General features: G+C 36.1%; 1 protein-coding gene across 4 annotated transcripts in view; it reads left to right on the plus strand.

Moving 5' to 3' along the window:
* The window catches only part of LOC126852725 (aryl hydrocarbon receptor protein 1), a 190,304-nt gene that overhangs the window by 87,212 nt on the left and 76,086 nt on the right, over positions 1-27,006 (plus strand). For 3 of the 4 annotated variants that reach the window (XM_050597818.1, XM_050597816.1, XM_050597815.1), the window contains exon 2: positions 253-443. Coding sequence is in view for 3 of the 4 variants with exons in the window: in XM_050597816.1 (XP_050453773.1) it covers positions 253-443 (191 nt within the window). In the remaining variant the exon portion in view is untranslated. Of the gene's footprint in view, positions 1-252; positions 444-6,169; positions 6,616-27,006 lie in introns of those variants that run through there. The other variant, XM_050597817.1, reaches the window with a different exon arrangement.

Genomic DNA, 27,006 nt, shown 5'->3' on the forward strand with positions numbered 1-27,006 from the left:
ATTTTTTCTTAAACCATACGTTTTCGAATCTTAAAATACTCTTTTTGTAAAAGAAATACACTCTGAATGAAATTTTATTTATAAAATATAAAACTATTTTAGAAACAATATATTTTTATCTATTTATTTGCTTAAGACCTTTTATTTTTAGCATAAAATTCGTCAAAGACTTTATTTTGAAAAAATTTATTTTTATTTATTAAAATTAATATTTAAATCTATATAATATGCGATATATTTATTTTGTTGCAGCTTAAAACCACCACAAAAAGACGGGGTGACAAAGTCGAATCCTAGCAAGCGACATCGGGAGCGATTGAACGCCGAGCTGGATACACTAGCATCATTACTTCCTTTCGAGCAAAATATCCTCAGCAAGCTAGATCGACTCAGCATCCTCAGACTCAGCGTAAGCTACCTCCGCACCAAGAGCTACTTTCAAGGTAAGGCTAATTTTTAAAGTTATTTCACAGAAACACCATTGCAATTTTACCCGATATATCAAATTTTATATGTAATTATTGCACGTTTTTGATAATTTTTTTAAATTTATTTTACTTGGCCATGAATCTCTATTTCAATTACTTTAATATCATTTTAAATTATTTACGACACGGTTTAAAATGTATATTAATTATATATGTGTATCATTTAATTATTGGCATCTTTATCATGTCAATCAAATTTAATTAAATCAGACAATGAATTTATTTTAGTTCATTAATTTATTCTCGCCGTTTGCGTAATGATAGCTAAGATACGGCAAGTATCAAGTTGTGGCCATGAATTCCATCGTAACGCAACTATCTACTTTTGTCAGCACGCGAGATACTCGTTATATCTTCAGGACAATAAGAACCGGAAACAATGCGCGGTCCATAGACTCGCCCATCCATTCTTCCACTATCCACCGACTGATAGCTTAATATCAAAATCATGTTTCGCGCGTTTCACGGGAATAAAATATAAGAACTAAAGGATAAGATTTTATTCGCGCACAAATTGAAATAATGAGAAATGGTCTTTTGGAATTTTCAATAACAATTTTATTTAATAATGATATTAATAAATAACGCAAAAAATTATCTGATTAAGTCTCGTTTAAAGAAATTCTCGTTCCTTAACGAGGAGGTTTTTTTTTTCTTAACCAAAGGAATTTTTTGAAGGTCCATTATCGCCAAAAATAAAAAGAGATAAATGCTTCTGTATTCATATAAAATTGATGCTCCTGCGAAATAATACGTTCGATCGGCTATGCAGAAAGTATGCAACTATAACGGGGGAGAGCACCGCCTTTCTGCACCACCGTTGCGCAATCTCAATCTGCAATCGCAATCAGGGCCGATCGAAAAATCGCCGCGGAATAATGGGTAGGCTTTCATCTTCCTCGATTTACTATTATTCGCCGCCGTGCTTTCGTTCTTTGTTTCCAATCTCGCGACGAGCGAAGTGAATTCTGCGCCAACGTGAAATTGAGCTCATTGATTTTACCGGAAGGATTACAGTCGAGGATTTACCGGAACGGACAAAAAAAAAAAGATTGTCTTTGCATACATCATTTTTAACCATTTTCTTTATTATAAAAAAGCATTATATTAATTTCTCACGAGGCATTTCTAATGTGTGTATAATAATACACAAGATTATATTTGCGTGTTTATTTAAGCGTGTGTTAAAAAGTTATTAATAAAAGTACGGTATCTATTATTAAATATGTAGAATCATATTTAAAGCAAATCTTTTAAATTGTAGATTTTAATTTTGAACATCTGATCTGTCACAGCTTTAAGAACCCGCTATTTTTTGAATCTACGTTTATTTGCATTTATCTTGGTCATTTCTAAGGGTACTTAAGATTTTTCAATCACTATCGATATTAATTATATGTATGTATATATCGGAATTAAAGTAGAAATAGAATTTGATCGAGATATTGACTGTCGCGCTAAACACGTACACGTACGGCGTTTCCTCCGAAAGGGAGCGACAAGCGCAGGAGGAACGGGTGGGAAAGAATCCATTAACGGAAGAGGTGTGGGCATCACGGTACGGGAACGGCCGATCTTCGCGCTTCGTGAACGGGAGGAAGCGAGATGGCTGATATACCGGGGCGCAATAGCGTATGCAAGGTAATGCACGGCCACGAATCCGGATTGAACGTGCGGAGGAGGACCTCCTCCGTGCTACCGGTCTGTCCGTCCATCTATCTGTGTATTTATATATATATGTGTGTGTGTGTGTATGTGTGTGTGTGTGTGTGTTACTGCTGCTGTTGGCTACGTCCGCGCGATATCGCGAATCTCGCAGTATATCACCGAGGCTCTCGAGCTTATACTTAGAGCTCTTGTTGCTGCTGCTGCTGCTGTTGCTGCGATACTGCGAGGGCGAGATTCGCGCGCATTGTTCACGCCGTTTTAATAGGTATTCATTGTCGGGTCTCGGATCTCCCGAAGTCGAAGAGACTCGCAACGCAGTGTTGTCTGTCGTCCCCGATCTGTCCCGATATCTGAGAGTCGGCCGCGTTCACTTACCGCCCCTTCGTGAGACCTCTGCCTCCCTTTTCGAGTCGGTCATCTCTTTACTTTCACTTTAAATCAAATTTTAATTATACAATTTTATTTCTGCGAAGATTTGACACGTTTGCAAAATTTTGTACCTTGCACGACAATGAGATAATAAGGTTGATCTAAAATATCATAATTGTAAATAAGAAATTAAATGACAAATCGAATTAAAGGAAAAAGATCAAAATAGAAATAATATAATTTTTGGACCGCTTGATTCATTTTCTAATCAGAATCAATATAGAAAATAATTATAAAAAGATTGTGTTAATGTTATACACATTCTATATTATTTAAAAAAAATTTAATTAAACATACAAATATTATAATGACACGATGAAAATTATCGACGATATCGCATCGCGCTGTCGTTTTAATTCTCAGCCGCTTTTCCGCTCAATCGAGATTTAATTTCTAGAAATTCAATAACGCTGACTTCCATTCCGCGGTCTTTTCGCTCGATTAAAAAGCTTAGTTCGCGGCTCGTTGCGGCCGTTAATAAGATTAACAGTCCTGCATTCGATCGACAACATTAATCGGAGTAACACGAGTAGGAACCCGCAGAGGAATCCTATTCCTTCTTTCCCTCCCCTTCCCTCGCTCATCGCGCTATGTAAATTAATTAGGGCCCTCGGTAACGGCGTTGATTTTTCAAGTAGGCACGTGGTGCGCGCCTCCCTCGCCTCGAGGTAGAAAGAAGAAGAAGAAGAGCATGAGAAAGAAGTGAAAGGGAGGGAGGGAGAAAAAAAGAGGAAGAGGCAGAAGGTGGCGAAGTCGGGGCCCGAAGTGAATTAACCGGGCGTTGAAGAAGCGCGGTCCGCCAAGAGATGGTCCCCCATTGCCCTCTCTCTCCTTTCTGGGTCTCAGATAGCAGATCTTCCCCGGAGGCTGCGCCTCCTTCGCCTTTCTCACACGTCTCTTCGAATCTTCCTTCCTCGCGTATGGACTACCGGTCGCAGAGATCCCCGCAATTCGAATCCCGGCAATTAACCTTACGCCACTTGATCTTATTATTGACAAAAGCGTCGTCCTTGATTCTCCGATACAACGATCTCGCAGATTCTTCCCTAACTCTTTAAATATAATATTGAAAGAAAAATATTAACAAAGTGATAGCTCGAGAGCTTTATTTGCATTCGGCTTGCATTTGATACTCGATTATAAGCGATTAAACGTCGCGGCGAGAGAGGGAGAGAGAGAGAGAGGCTTTTACGGATCGGGATTTTCTTTATGTTACCTCAGAGAACTTAATGGTTGCGCGGACAGGCGTTGAAAAGATAGTACGCGTAAAGTAGGATTGCTCGCGGAATGCGTGACCAATTATTTCGATGATTTACGACGTCCTTATCGCGCTTAATTGCTGGCAAAAAGATTTATGCCTGAGGCGCGTCACGTATGCAATATATGTATCTCGCGCGTTATTTGTACTTGTGTGACATTTTGAATCATCTCATTGCGAGAGAGAGAGAGAGAGAGAGAGAGAGAGAGCAATGCATGTCGGTTATCGAAATTATCGCGCGGAATTTATTAATCAAAGTTAATAAGCCGATTCGCACTTTCACGTCCGTCTCGAAGCGTGATTCACACTCGACTGAGAATCCAAAATGCGTAGATGACCTCGGTGGGGCTGCTTTGTTTTGATCGCTCGGTGTGTCTCGAGTCTCGAGGAATGTTTACATTCCGCGTCGTTCAATAACGTCGTATATACACTCATATACACATCTGATAATTCGAGATTTTGTAAGAATAATTTTTGTAAGAATAATATATTTGTATTCATCTCGCAACTTAATTTCCATTGCAATAATTTCGCGATAAGCGTTTAGAAGCACATAAGCTTTTAAATAATACAATCGAGTCACGCATTTTTATTCGGAAATTGTTATATTTATTATATACAATATGTATTATATATTCAACCTTACTTTAATTTTTATTCGGATATAATTAAAATGAAATAAAATAGTTTCTCTTAATTCTTTATCGTGTATAGTTATTTCTTTTCAGCAGCAAAAAAAAAATTTGGTTTTACTATATATATTGGAACAAATTTATATAAATACTAATTATATATAGTACATATATAATTTTATATATTTATAATTCAATACACATAATATAATATATATAGTATATGTATATATCATTTATATGCAAAATATAATATTTGTATTCATCTCGCAATTTAATTTCCATTGCAATAATTTCGCGATAAACGTTTAGAAGCACATAAGCTTTTAAATAATACAATCGAGTCACGCATTTATTCGGAAATTGTTATAATTTTTTCTTTTATTCTTTTTAATATTTTGAATTAATATGAGAAAGCAGGGACAATATAATTTTATACAAACACATAACTATATATAATAAAATATATATGATATACACATATACTATATATATTATATTATGTGTATTGAATTATAAATATATAAAATTATATATGTACATGCATATCTGGAATGTACCGAGTGAGACACGAGCGGCCAGCAATTACACCGGTGGCGAAACTCGAGAAATTTTAGCATTGCAGTTTTAATTAATTGAACGATCGCTCGTTATATATATCGTTAATTAAGGCGCATGCGAATGAGGTCATCGTATCTGCGGAAAGAAACTGCACGGTATAGTGCTTCCGGTAGTGCTTCCACGTAAACACGTAAAAGGTAAAGCGTGTTCTATTGCTCGGAAGTACAATAACACAATCGGCACAATATTCTTTAATATCTTTCGCATCTTAATTAAGATGCCTCATACTACAATTTATAAATAGTTACGCGATCTTTATCTCTTTATATATAGTTTCCGATATATTACATTTCAATTTTTACATTACAGCTACATTTCTTTTTATGTTTAGGTATACATTACGAATTTTTTATGTAACTTTATTATGTACAATTATAAACTAGAGCGATAATTTTTGGAGGAGACTAATTTTTTCTTTTATTCTTTTTAATATTTTGCATTAATATGAGAAAGCAGGGACAATATAATTTTATACAAACACATAACTATATATAATAAAATATAAATGATATATACATATACTATATATATTATATTATGTGTATTGAATTATAAATATATAAAATTATATATGTACTATATATAATTAGTATTTATATAAATTTGTTCCAATATATATAGTAAAACCAAATTTTTTTTTTGCTGCTGAAAAGAAATAACTATACACGATAAAGAATTAAGAGAAACTATTTTATTTCATTTTAATTATATCAGAATAAAAATTAAAGTAAGGTTGAATATATAATACATATTGTATATAATAAATATAACAATTTCCGAATAAAAATGCGTGACTCGATTGTATTATTTAAAAGCTTATGTGCTTCTAAACGCTTATCGCGAAATTATTGCAATGGAAATTAAGTTGCGAGATGAATACAAATATATTATTCTTACAAAAATTATTCTTACAAAATCTCGAATTATCAGATGTGTATATGTGTGTATATACGACGTTATGGAACGACGAGGAATGTAAACATTCCTCGAGACTCGAGACACACCGAGCGATCAAAACAAAGCAGCCCCACCGAGGTCATCTACGCATTTTGGATTCTCAGTCGAGTGTGAATCACGTTCCGAGACGGACGTGAAAGTGCGAATCGGCTTATTAACTTTGATTAATAAATCCCGCGCGATAATTTCGATAACCGACATGCATCGCTTCACGTTGCGACGCGTTACATCACGTGACGTCACGTTCACATTACGCTCGTCGAATCAGCTGATCGTCAAGACGCGTGCGATTCATGACGCAAGTGCATCGAATCGGGAGTATCGTGCGAACTTTCGGATTAATTGAAAGATAGGTGACAGTAATTAACTATTCGAATCTATCGAGTGTCGCGCATTTAATTGACATTTCGTCTTATTTACTCGTAATAGTATCGCGAAAGCGTTGTACGCGGGTTAGATTAGTGTACATGTATATGTGTGTGTATGTTCTTCCTCGATCAACTTACATCCACGTCGGTGAATATCCAGGACAACGGAGAGAGCAACGGCGATGCATCGACCGGTGAGTGAATTTATCGCATACGCAATTTTGACAGTTCTCCGTCTGCGTTGTTCGCGACGATCCGATGTCATTTCGTTCGCTCGTTCGAAATGAGAGTATTTTCGTAATGACATGTGTCACGAATATGTCAGATATTTACATTCAAGTTGCACACACGGTGCACGATAAGATGAATACGAGGCGAAATTTGCCATAATTAATAATTTCATTGCATCTTGCGTATGATAATTCAAAGCGAGCTATGCAGAAGCTTTTTGAAGAATCATAGAAAGCGCTAATGTCATCTATAAAACTATTTAGATTTTTCTTCTTAGTATCTAGATAAATAATGAATCGCAAGTATCGAATTTGTTTCCATTCGTACTCTTCCGGTTTTCGGTCAACACGGATCCGTTTCTTTCTCTTTCTCTTCTTTATTTTCTCTTGTTTTCTCCTTCCTTTTCTTTTTTTTTCCTGCTCTCGTCGTGTTCTTCCTCTCGTTCTCTGCCAGGTGCGGGAACGAAATGGAAAATGCAAATAAGGCGTAATAACGAGATGTAGTAACCGTATCGTCCGGCTGTATCTCTCCTTCGCGGACTTACGCATCTCTCGGACGTTTATGATACGCATTTACACGTGTGTATGATATATTAGCATAGGCGCGCCTACTTATGAGCGCGGTCGAGCATCGATCGATCGATCGGCCGATTGGATCGTTTAAGGGCCGAAACGCGCGCGCGTGCTTCTTTTTCGACGGTGGCATCCCCCGTTTGTTCACGGCTTGTACACCGCCCGCGGCAGTTGGTAGATTGACGATTTTGCGATAGAATCTATTCACGATTAATGTCGACAAAAATGAAATTTTTGCTTCATTCAAATAATCATCGACATAATAAACTCCTGACACTTCTGAAAGAACTCTTGTTGAAAGAAATTGAATGAAAATTAAAATATATTTTATAAAGAGAGATAAAAATATAACACACATTTAAATTGGAAATACAAATAATGAAAGAAAGTTTTTATTTTTACGAAGCCCCTTTTTCGCATTTATGAAGAGAAGATATAATCTGCGACATATAAATTCGTAAACAACGAAGCTTTTAATGTTTTTTGAGTCCGTTTTTTAAGTTCTTCATGCGTCATTTAATGAGTAAACGATCCATTCGTAATTTAATTATTAATTATATAGTATGTTGCCATAAGGTGACAGAAGCGTTTTGTAAATTATCGCAGGTTAATTAACGCAGATGGTCTGAAAGTATCGGGCTTTAATACGGTGAGAAATTGCGGCGCGTTGTCAGAATAACTGCGTAAAACTCGTTAATGACAGATGCAGAAGATATTTCGCGTGAAACTAGCAAATCGGAAGAAAATCGAAAAATTCCGACGATGAATACGTGTTGAACTAATAAAATGAAAATAGCACAATTCTTATTTCGCAAAAGCGATTTAAAAAATATAATACAGTTTTTATTGCATCAAAAAACATATGCTTTCTATGATTATACACCGTATTTGCATGCATAAAAAAATAAAGCACAATAAATGACTAAATTATTAATATACTTATTAACAAATTAATATATTTATAATAAAGAATTTTATTTGTTTAATTTTTCAAAAAAAAAAAAAAAATTTTTTTTAACTTAATATAATCACATTTACATCAAACGCGTATTATAATTCTAATGACATATCTTTTGAAAATAAAATATTCACAGCAAAATAATAATTATTCTAGGATATTTAGGAATAATTATCCAAGATTAATTGGTTTATGAATCTAATTTAAAATAATGAAGATATTAATAATTCAGTCGAGCATGTTTGTTTTTGAATGATTTTACTGGCGTCTTGACTTTAGATATTCTTATGTGTCACAGACTGATATATCGTGCACATATTGCCACCACGTCATGTTCATGTGTGGTACGTTTTGATTAAGGCGTCTGAGGGTAACGAATTGTGTAATGAGTATTTGATGCGCTCACCCAGTGAGTAATTAGTCGTGCGATATTATTAATGTTTCTGACTAACGTTTTCATCTTTATTCCGACGACGCGTACATGACTATAGTATTTTCTATGCCGCATTCCTTCCTTCCATTCTTCTAATATCTTTACACAATATCTAGTAGTTTTTCTGCAGATATCCGTATATAGGTATATGTAATAAAAAAATAATCAAAAATAAAATATATTGACGCATTAAAATTACAAATACAAAAATTAAAGGAAAGAAAAATTATTAAAAATATGACACATTCTCGTAGTATATACAATTTTTTATTTTGCAAATATCTGAATGAATTATCCGTTGTTATATAATAAACGAAATATATTGCCGGAAACTTTTTAATTGATCAATTTTGAAATATTAATATTTGTGTACAAAATATTCCCGAAGGATGGAAAGTTGATGGGAATGAAAGGATTCTGAAAGATGGATCGATCATCGGCCAATACGATTATTTAATTTCGCCGGCAAAATTATCTCTGGCAAAGTTCATTTTTCACATCATTATCGCGATACGGCGGTGGCGGTTCTTGGTGATTTTAGCGCGGACACTGCGACGCACGTTTTATAAAGTCGTCAGCAGCTCTCACTTTGCTTTGTCTCGTCTCAGTCTTTCTCTTTCTTCTTCTTCGCGGCTCGCCGTCTTCGTCCGACCGTCCGTGCATGCCGGTCGTCTGTTTGAAAAATGATTCCATTCTAGATCGGAGTCGCGCCTCTCGTTTGCATCTCGATAGCCATCGGCAATCGCGGACGCGAATCCACATCGTATCTCTCGCGTTTATCCTTCGGCGCGAGTTTGTTAACTCGACGAGTAATGGTGTCCATTTTACAGAATCTATCTGTACCCCAATCTCTCTCTTCTCTTCGAAGGATTTACGTTGATTTTCTTTTCTCGGGATGTCTCCTTTCGGTCCAAGTTACGAGAATGAGCAATAACAGATAAACGATATTACTTTATCACGGTGTTAATCCGCTGGCGAACGCGACTCTCAATTCTAAAAGCATCTTTTTTTTTTTTTTTTTTAGCCATACACAAATTAACTTCTTGTAAATAAATCTCTCTGGGATTGACTATTCTCGAAATCGTTGTACAGTTAAAGGATGACCAATTCCGTAAAAGGAAACATTGATATGCATTGCATTTCATTTCAATATGAATTTATTAGCATCGATATCACATCAATAACGAAAAATTGAGACGACGAAAATCAATTCGAGGATTAATTGATATTCGCGAACCATCTTATTAGCGCGAATTTATCAAAGCGCGTAATTAATTCTGCTACCTTAACTTTGGCACGTCTAGAAGATTAAAAATACTATTCCATCTTGATTTTAAACTGCTTAGCAGATAGTTATCGCAATTGAGAAACAGAGTTCCAGTATATTTCAAATGTAAATATCAAATATTTCAAATGTAAATTTCTTACATTTGGATCGTATCGATTGAGCAAAATTAAATGCTGCATTTATTTTTGTTTATTACCTTTGTGTTTATGCATCGTGTAATTTAGAGTAAATAATTATTTTCGTTATCTTGTCGGAATATGAGAAATATTAATTTTTCTAACAGCAAGGCAATTAAATGACGCAATTAATTGACGATGATAATTTGCATCTCAAAGATCAATATATAATTATTCAACTTCCAGAATAATTTTTTTTTTTATATATAAATGTTTGTGTGTGCTCATTGATAAATAAGATTAATAAAATTAATAGTTTTGCTTCTTTTATATAGCAACAAGAATTAAGATTTTTGGTTTCCATAAATTATAGATTTGTAACAGTTTTATGATTTAAGATTTTTTCCATAAAAATGTTGAACTCTTAAATTATTGGAAGCGAATGAGTTTCCGCAAATTGAGTTTAGTACAAATAAATAGATAAATCTTAAATACGTAAAATTAGCAAGTAACGAATCTGGCCAAACAAACGGATACCGGATTTTAAATCCGGATGCAAATCTGATTATGAATATTGGTATCGATCAATTCTATCTCGAAGAATTTTCGTTTGTTAATTAATAAGCATCGTTGATTTCAACGAGAGAGGCTGAAAAAGTACGTTGAGACATCTGCCGGGTTCAGTAGCCGGTGAAAAACATCGCGGAGAAGGTATCACGCCCTTTCGATAAAATGAGGAGACACGCGAAGGGGCCGCGTTTTTTTTCTCTCGCAGACGAGAACACGGTACGCGTGCGCGACGATCGATATCCGATTGTCGGGGACAAGTCCGTTTCGGCAGAGATTGAGAGAAAGAAAGAGATAAAGAGCGAGGCTGCTGGGAGAAAAATCCGATTTGTTTTTAATCGAATCGGCAACGCGTCAAGTCGGGCTCGAGTCGAGACGAAGCAGGCCTCGTTCGCCATCGGTCGGGCTCACCGGACACGCGATACGCATCGCTCATTAACGTCATTATTAAAAATGCGGCAATTAGAATATCGAGATACAGAGAAGATGCCAAACAAAGATCGGCGGCGACCGAACCGGTCGTTTTTGACGCTCGACACCTTTCCTGCGTGACGAGAAGGGCGCTGGTCGAGACCGCACGGTGCATTTATCGGCTGGTAATCGCGGCGATAGTGACGTTCGGCGATTGCCGATATGCAGATGACAGCGAGGCAGACACAAAGGTGGAGTGCGAGTTGTATTAATTATATTATTAAGCCTGTCTTGTGTCGCTTGCACCACTTGTGTCGTTAAACTGCGCTGTCATTTCTGGTGAAGTGACGTCCGTCCGGGCAGGAGAAATTCATCGACATTCCTCGCCGTTGAAGTCGGTTGGTGTTGTAATAATGGCGGATGAGAAAGATTGAAAAACGAATCGGTTTATCTCCGACTCATTAATTCATTTTCTTTGACTTTTCAATATTATTATTTCATCTTGTTTGAAATTAATTATTCTAAGGCCCGATTATTATATTTTTGTTTACGAGAGACTTTTTTATTTATAATCTTATTCTTCTAACATGTTTTTTTTTTATATAATTACAAATAGACATAAATTATTACTCAAATAATTTTAATTTTTTTCACTATACTATTTATTTATTATTGATTAATTTTTTTATTTATTTTGATATTTAATATTGCGTGAGATAAAATTGCCAGTTGCATGAACGAATTTATTGTTGCCGCGACATTTCAGATAAGGAAAAATAATTGCTGGTATTAACATTGGCTTCTCCAATTATACATTAAACAATAGGCAACAATTAAGTCTCGAGCAGCACGATATTATGCGTCGCATTTTAGATTGTCGCAGGTACTTGCATCCGCTGTAGTTTCATCGATCGATGCAATCGCAGAAACATTTGGGACAAGGGAAGCGAGAAATTATCATCGGGATAAAACTGAGGAAAATGATTTTTGATTATTTTTTTTTGGTGTCGATTGCCGATCGTATTTGTTTATATAACGGTGTTTTGTAAAGTTGTCACAGGGACCTGTCTCTCGTCACGGGGCTTGGTATATGCGCGCGCGCGCGCGCGCGCGCGCGCGTGTGTGTGTGTGTGTGTGTATATATATATATATATGAATACACGGCCTACGTGGACAGGTTGTGGACTCAAAGCCCATATGTAGTACATCAGCAAAGTTGACTGTCAGTTATGCAATCGAACAGAATCATCGAAAGGTGATAGGAAAATCGATTGCCACGTAAACCGGCGCGGTCACTTTTCTGGTACTAGCACCTGTCTCCGGATTCTTGTGTCCAGTCAAGAATCGAACTAGCCTTGAGTCGAGAGTATGAGTTAATTGGCGTTAACTTTGTCTTTCTTTGGTGCGATATCATTGCATCGTTGATCGGTGTTAACTCGTGTCGCGAGATCGCGATATTTTTTAGACAGATCTTGTCGAGCTGGAACGCATTTTGAAGCAAACGCGAATCGCGAAACATTTATACATATCATATATATATATATATATATATATATATATATATATATATATATATATATATATCCAATATATATAACAATGAAACAATATTAAACTACACCATAATTTCAAGATACATTATATGATGTGGATCATAAAGGATCTGGAAAATAAATTGGCTTATATAATAAAAATGTCAAAAGGCAGGCAATATCTGTAATTCAACATTGCATTTCATATCAAATTTACATCAGATATTTATTTTTATCGTGCGTACATCAATCGTATAAAATTAATTAATATTTAATATTTAATAAAGAATATATTCCACTATCTTCATTATTTAACCTAATAACTTAAAATATTAAATTTTATTAAAAATTTTAATATACTTATAAAGATCATATTGAACGGTTTGATATAACATAAAAAAAAAATTATTTTTTTGAACGGAGATCTCGATGTCGTAACATAACATTCACGAATTAATCGATCATTAAGGAACGAGATCGAGCTGAGTTTGAGCTTTCGTTCGAGACAGATCCAATTAATCGAAGCCGATCTTTGGTGGACCGCAGGGAGAGGGAAGGGGGGGGGGAATATAGGAAGCTCTTCGAGTTTTCGACGTGTCATTAGATCGCGCCGCGTCGAGCCTAAAAGTTCATCAAAATTAACCGTCAATGCTCGTTACACCGTCTTGCCGTTGCAGAATGATGAACTCCGATAAGAATGGCGCGGGGCATAAGACTGTTATTAGCTGAAAATACGACGAACACCAGCGGGCATCAAGCAGCGTTTTTATGGGAGAAGGGGAATCATAATTGCGAGAGTTTAGCCGTAATGTCGGCAATCATTTTAATTAAGAATAATCCCCCTTCCTTCCATTCCTTTCTCTTCTTCCTCTGTCCTCCGTTTCTCCTCTCTCCCTTCCTCCCTCGCTTTCCTACCCTATTTCCCTCGTGTCGCAGCTCGCACACAACGCTTTCGTGTAATTAGCGTATTTTGTATTTTACTGCGTCCCTCTTATGTACATTCGGCCGATCAATCTAATGTGTTGTCTTATTCAGAATATAAGAGAACAGTTTGATAAATTTGGTTTCTCTCAATAAATCGTGAAAATCTAAAACTTTTATTAAGAAATGAAATTATTTTTCCTTGAAATAAAATCATGTAATGATCCATGTAAGTCTCTAAAATATAATTTATGATACACGTAGCATTTTTGTGTGATGTAACTATTTAGAATAATCTCTTTTATTCATTGAAATATAGATAATATCTTATAAATGATTACAAATGATTAATTGAAAGAGGGAAACGAACGAGTGAACTGAGTGAATTTATTGATGCTAAATTGGTAGCATAAATTAGCAGTACAATGCAATAAAATAATTTGCACGTACGTGTAATATATCGGTATTAAATTGCAAATTCAACCGTCCTTTTACATGTTTCTTTTACGTAAACGCTTTAGCGTATCCCTCGAGATGCATTCCTATGTCGCGCTCGTAGAACAGAAAGAAATACGTCGCGGTTGTTTAAGTTGCACGAAGGCGATTGCGATCTGCTTAACGCTAATTAAGACGTATATCCTGTTTTTCAACGCACCTCGTATGTTTCCCCGCGAATTCTTTCTCTTTCTCTCTCTCTCTTTTCTTCGCCGTCGGTCGAGCTCTCGTTCGAAATATCACAAGCATGTTCGACAGGTGAATGGCGAATTCGTTGCACTTATTGCGCCGCATCTGTCAGTCAGATGCATCGAATCGCGGGTCTATGCAGACTCGAAACGATTCTTATTGATCGCCATGGCATCGCGAGCGAGAGAAAAGGACGAGATTTAGTTTTTAAATAAGGATAACGATAGGTAATTATCTCAGAGTTTCATTCCGTATTAAATTTATATCGATGAAAAAAAAAAAGGATAAAAAGGATATGAGAAGCAATAATTACGATGGGTAATTATAGTTCTTTGATAAAAATACACATATTAAAAATATCTATGAGAGTTCAGGTAATACAGAAAAAGCTATAAAAGTCCCGATAGAAAACTCTTATTTAATCGAATTTTCTTCATTGTGTGATTGCAGATGATTTTGTAAATATCAATTAATAACAACGCTACTAAGAAGTTACCTTATTTTATATTTATAGTATTTATAATTACACTAATTATCATCTCTCGCGGGTCAAAATAAAATAAAATAAAATAAAAAAAAACATGAAAGTTAAAATATAATTAAATTCTTATTAATAGATAAAAATTGTGTGCAATAAACGCAAGTAAATGCTCTTGATTACGCTGATGTTATTTTATTACAAGCTAGTACCGTTTGTCAAACTTCTCGCGATTTTTCAAGCGCCAGCTTGACAGCTGATCGAGGAGTTATCTCGCCGGCTTTTTAATGACGAGTTATTCAGCGCCGGCGTGCTCGTTTCATATCGACGTAGTCACGTTGGCAGGAGCGTAATCACGACGTAACGCAGCGCGAGTGCGATCGAGCTATCGTAAGTCTCGATACGCCGAGCCATCAGAAGTAAATTACGTCGTGTCTGCCTTATCCTACCGCGTGATCTGGCGGCTCGCATCGACGGATCGCGGCTTTCGCGTGTGCGTCGCGAAAGTAGAGTGGCTTATGCGCGGCTTTCCTCTAGCGCGACCGCGGAATCATAACGCGCTCATTTTATGCGTCATGCTATGTACGGTGCGAAGCTTTCGTGGATTTTTTTTCCTCTTTCGGAATATCATGTTTAGTTCGATCTTTCACGCGACACAGTGGCCAGATTGACGGCCCGATAGCACACGCGGACGATGGTTATTCGCGTTAGAAGAGCGGGAATGAGTTGTGTTGGATAATGTAAATAGAGACAATGGAATTGGTCTTATATCATTTATAATTTATTTGATAACGGGTATATAATATAGGCAAAATAGATACAAATATAAAAAAATGAGAATTATTTTATTCGTTTTGAAGATTCGCAAAAATCAGAATTTTTAGTTCAGAAATTATTTTATATTTGCTAAAACGTTTTCTTTTTCCGATGAAATATTTAGAGAAAAATTTTGCTCCGGAACTTTAATTATATAATATTATAATTCCTAGAAATTCCGTAGGAAATACCGTTATCGTATTGGTTTATGCTTTTTGTATATTGTAGATATACTAATTAACTTAGCCAATTATTTCTGGAGAATAAAACATCATTTTAATTACTGAGTCAACAAGAAAATGCCAGAACACTTTTCTTTCGAACATACAAAAGAAAGAATATTCAGTGCATTTCACATATAATCATACAACCATATATGTATAGCAATTATTATATCATTTCCGTGTGTTATATATTATATATCTTATTAAAATTGAAGACTTGATGAAAAGTTGTAAGGGTCGAAAATAAAAATTCTAGAAATTTTCTTTCTTGAGTAAAATACTCGTTTATTAGTAAAAAATTTTAAAAATCACAAATTTGAATTTTCGCGGATTAATAAGAGCCAGACGCGAATAGTAGTGTGTAAAAAAAATATTGTTTGCAATTTTTACATATTATATTATTACAAATCGCAGAGAGAATTAAATTTTTGTATTTACAGATATTTTTTCACAGAGAAAAATGTGCATTTTTGAAAAGTATACAGTATTTGCATAATTTATTTTTATATCAAGCAAATTAATTAAGCTGCCATATACCAATCATATTGAGAAAAATAGAGCATTTATGAAGATTGCTTTTCACAAGCTCGTAATTTCGTTCGACGTTACGCGCATAGTCCATAGATACGTACGCAATGTGCGTGAGAAGAAAAAATCTCGCCTTCTCCGGCGTTTTGAATAGAGAGATTCCACCTGAATTTTCATATGAAAAATATTCAGTCCACTCATGGTCGCTGAGCTCGCGACCGAGAAGATTGCTATCCTGACTGCTGCTGGTTCGCGGCTCATGCTAACGAGTAACGGGGATATCTTCCTTAGGAAATCGCTAATTTTTTCCCTCGCTTCTTCATGCGCGGAGTGTACTTTAAATGAGAAATAATAGACCGCAGTCGAGTAATAAATTAATAAAACGATAGACTAATCGAATTTTTCAACAGTGCAATGAATCAAACAAGCTGTGTACGAAACCTATGATTTTTTTTTCCTGTACAAATAGCGCTTGTAAATTAAATCTTAGAAACGGCAATCGGTTTGCGTCGGCTTGTGTTCATGGTGAAATACACCCGCATGAAAGCATGCCACGGATCGCAGAATCTTCTTATTAAGAGGATTCTTGCTTCCCCGGGCGAATCTGCTCGTTTTTCATCTATTGCTCCGTATAATTGCGCTCGGTCAGGCCTCTTTTCTCGTGTAAATTAATGGAAATACAGGTGGAATTTCTTATATGCAAGCATTCTATTCAGAATTGTCTATGTTTTGCAAATAAATGTGTATAATTTTTCAATTTTTATAAATTGATCTTGAACATTTTATAAATATTGATAAGATTTATATGATTTTTAAAAGAATTATTTTTATTTTAAAAATTAAATATTTTTATTTCTTTATGATGAAGATATAATCAAAATAATTTTAGGAATATAAATATATATTTACAAGTATAGAAAAGTATATATATATATATATATATATATATATATATATATATATATAATGGAATTATATGAACATTATGTAAATTATATGTATATTTGTATCACGTAATTACATTTTTTGCGAAATTGTATGTCTCGCGATAAAAATAAATTTACATGGAAAAATGGCACGAAGGGGAAATATCGAAGAAGTTGTCTGAATAATACTGGCGCTATCGTTTAAAGTGGGGAAGAGATAATTCCCGACGGGAAGTCTACGTGTACTAGCGCCGCTAATAAAGTATTAGCACCGACATCAGCGGCGCGCATAAAAAATTCTACGTACATGAATATGAATCGGGCGTAATCCCGGTGATTACAATCGAGGCGTATCCGCGTAACCGAATGGGCACACGAATTGGAGTGTAATAACAACTAGTAATTATTATCGGCAGCGTCTTGATCGCGTTGGCGCGTCTCGAGATCGTTACGATCTTCTCTCCCGCGCTTTTCATCGCGCTTCAGGTATCGAACCCCGCTTTATCGTAACGAGGAGAAGTTTGCGCACGAGCTTCTTTCGCTTTCCCACCTGAGAGGTCGAGTCTTCTCTTCATTAGCGCGTAGAAGCTCGTGCGCGTTGATGCGGCTCGTGTGTGCACTTCTTCATTTATGTAACGCATCGATAACGTAAATATCTTATTACTGAACGTTCGCGCATACGGCTGTGAATTGTTCTAGCTAAGGAGCTACTTGCGATCATTAATCTTAATTGCGTAGAAGAGCGTAGAATGCGCGTTAAACACGAGGGAAATTAATGTATGCGCGAAAAGATCGTAAAAGCGATAGCGCGATATGTTTAGATTTGCAGTCGTTGTATTATCTGGTATTTCAAAACGACGAGGCGCTTCAATTTTCATAATTTGATGCCGATAATTTTGAATCCTATCTCTTTGATTCTTTTGACATAATACAGCTGATAGAAATCAATTTTTTGCTATAAATTTTTATTTGAATTTTGAAAAAAAAAAAAATACATAGAAAATGTAATTTTTTTGAATGGAAGAATACTTTTTTTGGGGGAGAAAAAAAAATTGAAACCAAGATACTTAAATACTCTGATAAGACACGATGATAAAGTATTAGGATTGCACAAGGTAGCGTAAAATTGCGGACAAATTCGATGTGTTGGGGACGACGAAGGTTTACGAGCGTAAAATCGCGACTTTTTCTTTCATGATTATGAGCGCTCGGTAATATTTATGTTCCACGAGATATCCGCGCGCGTGCAAAATCGAAATCGCACATGGCGACAGGGCAACGGCAGCTGTAACTCCTGTTGTAACCCGAGACAGTATCATCCTGATATAAATATGCCCGGCGATAGTATCGTAACATACTTTACGAACGACCTTCTAATTCCTCACCGTGTATTTATACGCATATACAAGGTGTACGTGTGTATCGAGACTGTGTGGTATATTAGCCAGGAATTAACGACCGTGGTAATCAGCACTCGCTTCATAGCGTTCGCCGCGTTACACGGCCAAGGTTATTAACACTCGCGACCACCCGTCAGAAAGCGTTATTGATATCTACGACGATACACAAATCACTCTGGCTACTATCGTCTCTTTTGCATCTACAAGGACTGACTAGGATACACTTGAAACGACTAAACTCCTAAAGTCTATTGTTTGGAAATTTTTAACTTTAATATGTCTTCATCTACTGTGCTTCAAATATATCATAAAAATGATATTCTTAAAACCGGAGAGGCTTTAAAAACCTTAAGAAATTTGAATAATTTGTAAATTCGAAGGAACAAAATTAAGAAAAATCATAAAGTACATACAAATCTATTTTTTGACATATATTACTATTTGACATGTTGTATATTTGCATTAATTTATATATAATTTGCAAGTGGAAACATATTAAAAAAAAAATATTTGATTAAAAGCTAATTGACTAATTCCATTTCAATTCTCTCTTTAATATTTATCCACCTTTCGCACAAGAATTATTTTTTTAACTCTCGAATTCCGCCCAAGTTAATTGCTTAGTGTGCACTTAGACGCTCGAACGCAAGTGCAATAACGTGCAATTTGGCGCCGCCGCGTGATAGTAAATAACTTAAGCTTTTTACGCGATAAAGGCCGAGCCAGGAGGAAACACCGTGCCGCCGTTCGTCTCGACCGAATCAGGATTTACGTTTTTCCTACCGGTGAACATCCATCGACCCGAATGGATTGTAGACTGCACCATCGCGCCGCGTTCACGGCCGTCCCGCCGTCGGGCAATTACGTGCTTTATGCATCGCGAAATAAGGCCGTCTTAATTTCATCACGATTTATAATTCAAATTGTGCACGCTACCGGGGATAACGATCGTCCGATCCGTTCGTAATCAGAATCGGGAAGAAAAGAGAAATCGAGAAATCGCGCGAACACACACACACAGACACCTATACGCAAAATGTAATCGCGTAGATAGAAATATAAAAGGAGGAGAATTGTGGTAAATCAATAAGAAATTTTATTAAAACTTATTACGCAATTTTTTTTTTTTTTTTTTTTTTTGTTTCATTGAATGGACTCTTATCTAGACGAGTAGAGATTACAGATATGTTGTTAGATTTATAATAGATTAAATGAAGAATAATAAACGAAAATGCGAGATAAAATTTCTTGTAACGAAATAATTTTAAGATTTTAATCTCAAATTACAGTACATTTTTCATTTTTATATGACAAAGAAATTTTTCTCGTTTAAGATTTTAATTGTCCAAAGATCGAAATCGTTATTATTTATTAGAACAAAAATTATGATAATCTATTTCAATCAGTTAATTTTCAATTAAGAAACAAGGATTTGTTTATTAATTTTTAGCTCGAGTTTTGCATATATCAAAGAACATATTTACATTTTGTTCTCTAATAATTGGATAATTTCTACTGAATAAAGATTCTGCACGAACTTTACTTAAAGCTTAAGCAAAATATCTCATCTATAAAATTTATTTCATACTATTTTAATTGAATGATTAACGCTATGATTAAAAATTAAAATTAAAAAATATTATATTTATTCTCTTAATAATATTATCATTTTGTATTGTCACTTATAAATGTCTTTAAAAAAGAGGGTAAATTTAAGTGTCTCATCTCTTTATTTTTACTCAAATATAGTAATGATAAAAAATTATTTACAATTTTTTATATGCGTGAGCAATATTGTTATGGTCCTCCAAAGATAATTCATTGATAGTTTTGATATCACACGCGCCTCACGTCATAGCACATTCTATCGCGTTATTCGGACGATGCCTCCGCTTGTCATCCGTCTTTGACGATTCGTGGTGCTTCCGCAAGCGTCGCCGGATACAACTAACGTTTCATACTCCGAAGTCGAGCACGCGAACGGCGCGAGCGGCCTGCATCAGCAGAGAAGAAGAGGCTCGCCGCGTGGGCGCGCGAGCGACGTAAAATCCATTGTAACGTATATACCTGCGAGGTGCGTGCGAGGATGCAACGTGCGAGCTGCACGCACGGCACCTTGAGGTGCCGAGGAATACAACACGCGCGGGGTGTACGACTCGCGTAAAAGGCACGATTCATCCACCGATATATCCGAGGCGGCCTGTGTTCGCCGACAGTGCTCAACTAAGTTGCCCAAGTCCGGGGCACACACAACCTCCTCCGTCGATCCTCCACCACTCTCCCCCTCTCCGCGTATGCGGGGGTACCGCACACGCATCACGCCACCCAACACGCCACGCCATGCCATGCCCGTGCCGCGATCAGCTGGAAACCCGGAAGGTTTCTTGGCACTCCTGACCTAGTGAACAAGACACCTTTGCATGTGCTCGCTCGTTTAGCTTCAGTCCTCCTTCCCTCCTCCCGCCCCCTCTCGCCCGATGGTATCTGAAACTTTGGTTGTAAGCGTCGACGTGAGGGCCTCAAAAAGCCGGCCGGTAATGCTGATGATTCTTGGCGCGTTCGGATAATCTAAAAGTGAGAACCTATGAGAGAGTTTGATGAAGCGATGAAGTGTGATGTATGAAGGTCTTATCGCGGTAATCTTGGTTAATGATGCGAAAAATAATCGAGAAAATGTCCTTGGACATTGGAAAGAAGGAAATTAATTCTATTGTATAATGCGTTTCCAAGATCAAATCACTCTTCTTTTCTGTCATTTTTTTCGTCTCGAATAATCTTGAAATACGCGACCTCGCGACGAATACGCAATCGTGATTGCGCATACATCTTTAAGGATCCCCAGATTCGTTTGTCCGATAGCGGCTCATCGATTTGTCCATTAGTGGTCGCGCCTTTGCGTTTTTTTTTTTGCAATTCTCTCGACTTATCGCACGCCCAGGGACGCAATATCGCGGCATTCTTTGATAACACAAAAGCAATACGGCACATTTCTTTGCATCGACTGGCCGACTGAACAAGATATCGTCGCGTGTGTTGCGTCTTTATATGCTCGCACACGTTCACTTTTCGCATTCATATATGTACATATACATACCGATGATAAGCTCGAGGGATGCCGCGGGCACGAATCTCTCGGAGATGAATCACAAACGTGATGCCTCACAACCGGGCTTAATTTATGATTCTTAAAACACGACGTGGAAAAAGTTTTCTTTAATTACTAATATATATATATATAAGCGATATTTTTCCTATAATATTTACAATTTAAGAACTTTATATACTATTAATAGATTAAATTTTTTTTTTTCTCCAAGGAAATGTAAAATGTGATTTAAACTTGCAGAATGTAATATATAAAATTTCTGAACTACTTATTCGAAACTGTATATATATATATATATATATATATATTTATATATAATATGTAATTATTTCAAGAGGGAATATAGGTATAATGTAATATTGTCATATATTAAAAAATTTTTAATTTAATCGGATACGATTATCTGCTTTTATTTTGCTATTAAAATGGAAAGAATATCAAATCATATCAACATCATATCTCTTGGAAAATATATTTCGCTATTTAACTTTTGTTCCATGAAGATAAATATGTTTTTTCGCCGATAAAATTCCATTACTCGTACTTGGTTTGTAATTAACAATACCGATCGTAAGAGCAAGTTTTAATAAATAAAACTGCATTATATATTTTTCAATATATCTAGATATAGGCCAAGCGTATCTACATTCATACTCGCACAATTTACGGTTTTCGCGCTGTCTACAATGGTTCGGTTAATTATCGGTTGATGTAACCGAAGTTTTTAATAACTGGGGACGAGCCATGCCACCGCATCTCATAATGGCAATGGCTAGTGAAAGCGCATTGTATTATCCGCGCAATATCCGAGACACTGAAATGCTCAGAAAAATGTACGTAGCTACCGGTATATGCGTATGAGAAAAAAGTTACAATTCACGACGATGCGTATGAAATTATTACTGTCTGTACTGACAGCCGGTTTTCTTTTCGTTGCCATTATAAGCAGAAAATGGAAATTTTGCTATTGTTATTACGCATTACATATTTTGCCTATAATTTTATATCTTCTGGTAAGAAATTTGTACATGAAAAAAATATGTCGACAGTATAAGCGAAAAAAAAAAAAATACTATTACTAGATTATTCTTGAAGAACTTGATGTAATAATGTAAACCTTATTTTCTACTTAAGACTTTTTATATAAATTCGATTTTTTCACAACTTAGAGAAAGACGGATTATTTAATAATACTATCAGGAAAAAATACAGGCCCAAATGCAATCTGAAAGTAGAAGAGAGAGAGAGAGAGAGAGAGAGGGGGAGGAGGGGTTAATTTATGTCTCGAGAGATATCATGATAAATAACTGCAACATTTTTTTTTTTTTTATCAATGCTACTGAAAGACATGATTTCTCGCTTGATTTCGACTCAACGTCGTGGAACTGATTTGAAAAAAGTTCCGCGAACGTTTAGCGACGCGCGCGTGCGACGTCTGACCCAATTACGTCGAGTTTGGGGCCGGCACAGGGACACGGACCGAGGATTTGATCTCGAAAAAAAGATCGCGTACGAACAAAACCGCGCGACGTCCGTGACCTCTGATCGTGGAACTAATTCAAAGTACGCGTATCATGACGGCATCACGGCGCATTAAATGCGCCGTGTGAAGTCACCGGTTGATCGATGGCGTTATTAGTCAGTGGGACCCGTCGGGCGTCACAAAAGGGGGCCTCTCCCTTTAAATAATCGGACGGGCTCTCTTGACGAGCGATTAAAAAGTTCCGTCCCGCCGGACATCCCGAGATTGATGTCGGCACGTTGCGCGAAGAATCAAGAATATTGTCTTTGTCCCCTCCCCCCTCCCTTCCCCCCCCCGTCCCTTCTCGAAAAACCGTAACGTCTTCGGCGGAAGAAGAGACTCGGCGCGCGTCTTCGATTATAATGAAATATTAATCGAGGAATTTCTTTTCCCGATGATTCTTTAGAGTTGTCTCCTGGAGATGTCGATTAATAACAGCATTATATAGCGGAGAGAGATTTTTAAACTTTATAATTTTATAAAATATATACAAAGTTGCATTTAAACTCTAAATATTATCTTATGAATTAAGAGAATATTAAATTTTCTTTATGTATCGGTATAAAATATAATTGCAAAGTGAATATTATTTATACGTTACTCGTTATCTTGATATTTACGGGACGCGAAAGCAAGATGAATTATTTCGATTCTATTGTTGTCGCGGCGTTGTAATATAGCGGGCGAATGTTGCAAATTATTCTTACATCGTCGCGGTCTCAATACAATATTGCGGGCACACGCAGACACACACGAAATTATTCGTCGACGTTGAATCTTAATCGCAGAATTTTGAGTTAGATGATTTTTGAAATTATTAGCATCTTGAACGAGAGCAACAACTAATGAATGCAATTCGCGGTATGGGAGGACTGAAGATATCGAATTCTTATAGTTGAGCGATCTGAAATATTAATCGACATTGACAGATTTGTTAATGTAAGAAACGAGACAGCTGAATTATAGTTTATTTAATCAATTGATAATAATTTGATCAAATATTAAGTTTTCATTCATTAATATTCATTTACGATATTTAAAACGTTATATTTTATTCTCAATCTGAAGTTTTTAGTATGTTATAATTTACTACACTTAACTTTTTGAAACTGTTTAGCATACTCTTTATATTCTAACTGGATTTCATTGTTTATTTTCTGAGAAACTCTTTTTGTCTAAAATTTTTTAAATATTTTTAAAATATATCTTAATATTTTCATATTTTTTGTTGGAAAAAATTAAATTGATTTTTAAAGAAAAAGAAATTTAATTTTGAATTGATCTAAAAATAAATTTCTTTTAATTATTTTAGAGATGGTTCTATATAATGTTTTATACCGCGTGTTTTATCGTGTTTTATTTCTTCCAACACGTTATTCCCTGGATCAATCGTACGTGATCGGATTAACGCACACCCTCGGCGCGATCGCGCGGATAATCTTATCGGTTCTCACGGATGGGTACACAATTGTCGATCGGAATTAAATGTAGGAATAGGAAACACAAACATATCGTTTTCAGTTCTCGCGGCGATTCTGCAGAACGAACGACGACGGGGCGCTCGGTAGGGAGAAAGAGAGAGAGAGAGAGAGAGCGCAGGACACGACATCGGCAGGGAAGTTTGAGGGGCGACAGAGTGTAGCAGGGGGCACAAGTGGCACAACATAGTGGTGAAATGGGGGAGGCGAATGACTGGTGTCGGTTACACGGGCTGGCACTGCAGCTCTCCGTATTTCCTAGCTTGAGTTCACCCCATGCGGTTACCTGCCTGCGGACGCAGGACCCCCCTCTTGCCCCCTTATCGACTTACGCCGCGAAGCAGCGTTATATTTCTATACGTTCGTCGTTTGACGATCGTCGTTAGAGACGCCGCTAATTACCGGCCTATTTTGAAAGAGAATCCACACCGCAACTAGTAACTCGACGAAGTTTTGCCGATTAATTTTCGTGGTGTCGCGTGGTCGGTTTATGTAATCGTTATGTCGTGTACGTTTATTATTATGCGGATGATTATGCAGATTTGCGATTTGTATTTTAGTTTCTTGTTCGAATTGGTATTTGATGTAAATAATTTCTCGATCATCGCTCGAGAAAAAGAGCAAACCATACAAGTCGCAAAGCATGTTAAGTAGGCAGACAGTTGTGTCAAGTGAGTAAAGACGAGGTGGAAATAATCTCGGTTGGTTAGAAACCTTAAAAGTCATGTTGAAGTAAATATCGAGGAGATTACATCTGTCGCGTTGTCGTCTGCTTATCTCGCGAATTAATAGAGAATCTTTATCACGATATAAATTAGACAGATGGACATTTAAACTTTCTATTTAGAGACTTGGAGACTTCAAGCATTACTAATACAATTTATCGGATATTTTATATATTTTATATATTTTACATCTCTCATATTTACATTTTCGAAAATTATTATTGATGCGAGCCAATTAATAATCGATCTCTCGTACTCGGTGTGTCTCCCTGAAACTTTACATATGTCCTTTCCGTCATGGGCCAACGAAGATTACGCATTCCTGTTCGGTTCCTGGCGCCGCGTAAGAGCAAAGGTACCGGGGGTAATTTCAGCGATAGTGTCTGTTAGAACAAAGGCCTGGGAATTAATTAGTAGGCGCGTATATGGTCGAGCCCCCTAGAGGGCGCAGCATATGGCGCGATCACATCATCGCATCAGCGGCCGCACCACCTGGCCCTCCCTTTTACCTATCTACCTACCTCCGCCTCTGTCTTTCGCCTGTATCTGCGTAGGGTCGAAACGCGTCTAGATGGACAAACCAACGGTCAGACAAAAAGACTACAGGCGAATCGACAGGGGTTGCTGCCCCCGTCCATCGCCCCACCGGTCCGCCTTTCCATCGTTCACGAGCCGTGGAAAAACGTATTAGTCGCATAGCAGGATAAATTCCTGGATTTTTTCGATTGCCCGTAATTACGATCGTCTGCCTATATTTCGCAAGCAATCGAATCCCCCGTTTTAATCGCGTGTTAATTTCTATTTCCAAAAATGAAAAAAAAAAATAATAAGAAAGTTACACGTATATTATAATCTTTATTTATAAAGCAACATAAAACCTAGACTTAATAAAGATCAAAAATGGATAATTTGTAATGGTTTGTAAATAATTAACATATTGTTATAATAAATTATATGATTTTATTATTTTTCTTGCAATGCTAAAAATATACGCAAACGATTTTTGCTTTTCTTTAAAAAATAATTCAATGTTATCTAGAAATATGTAACAAGAACATATCAAAGTATTAAAAGACTAAAAAAAAAAATTAAAAAAAATACGTGTAATTTAATAATTAAAATTTATAATAAAATATTTGACAATGTATTAATTTGATAAATATTAAATTTAAAAAATTTATATTTTTAGCGTTAATATACAATGCGAATATATATTTAGAAAAAAATAGAGAGAAATAGTTTATGTGGATAGAATTATATACGCGAGGATTATGTTTGCATATATGTGTACGTAAACGTGAGAGTGTGAACTGGCAGAGTTCTCGATACGAGAACTTTTAATTACACCTTCCGATGTTCTTTCTCGTTGATCAAGTCGCATGTGGCAGGTGCGATTCAAGCGGATCGTATCGATTTCAAACTACTCGCCTATGTCTAGTTAAAACTGACGTTGCTAATCCAGTCTTGGTGAATATATTAGTACAATCTACCCTATGTTGTTTCATACTTTAACCACATGCTGTAATTACATGAATATTTTAACGCATACACTTACATTTTAATTAACATCTGTCAATTTATGCGATTTTTTTTCTATTTTTTTTATTTATATTTTAAGTATCTGTTATAATTTTAATAATTTTGAACAAAGGAATTTTTGTCAGTTCTT

Source organism: Cataglyphis hispanica, chromosome 11, assembly GCF_021464435.1.
Source record: "Cataglyphis hispanica isolate Lineage 1 chromosome 11, ULB_Chis1_1.0, whole genome shotgun sequence".
NCBI classification, from domain to species: domain Eukaryota; kingdom Metazoa; phylum Arthropoda; class Insecta; order Hymenoptera; family Formicidae; genus Cataglyphis; species Cataglyphis hispanica.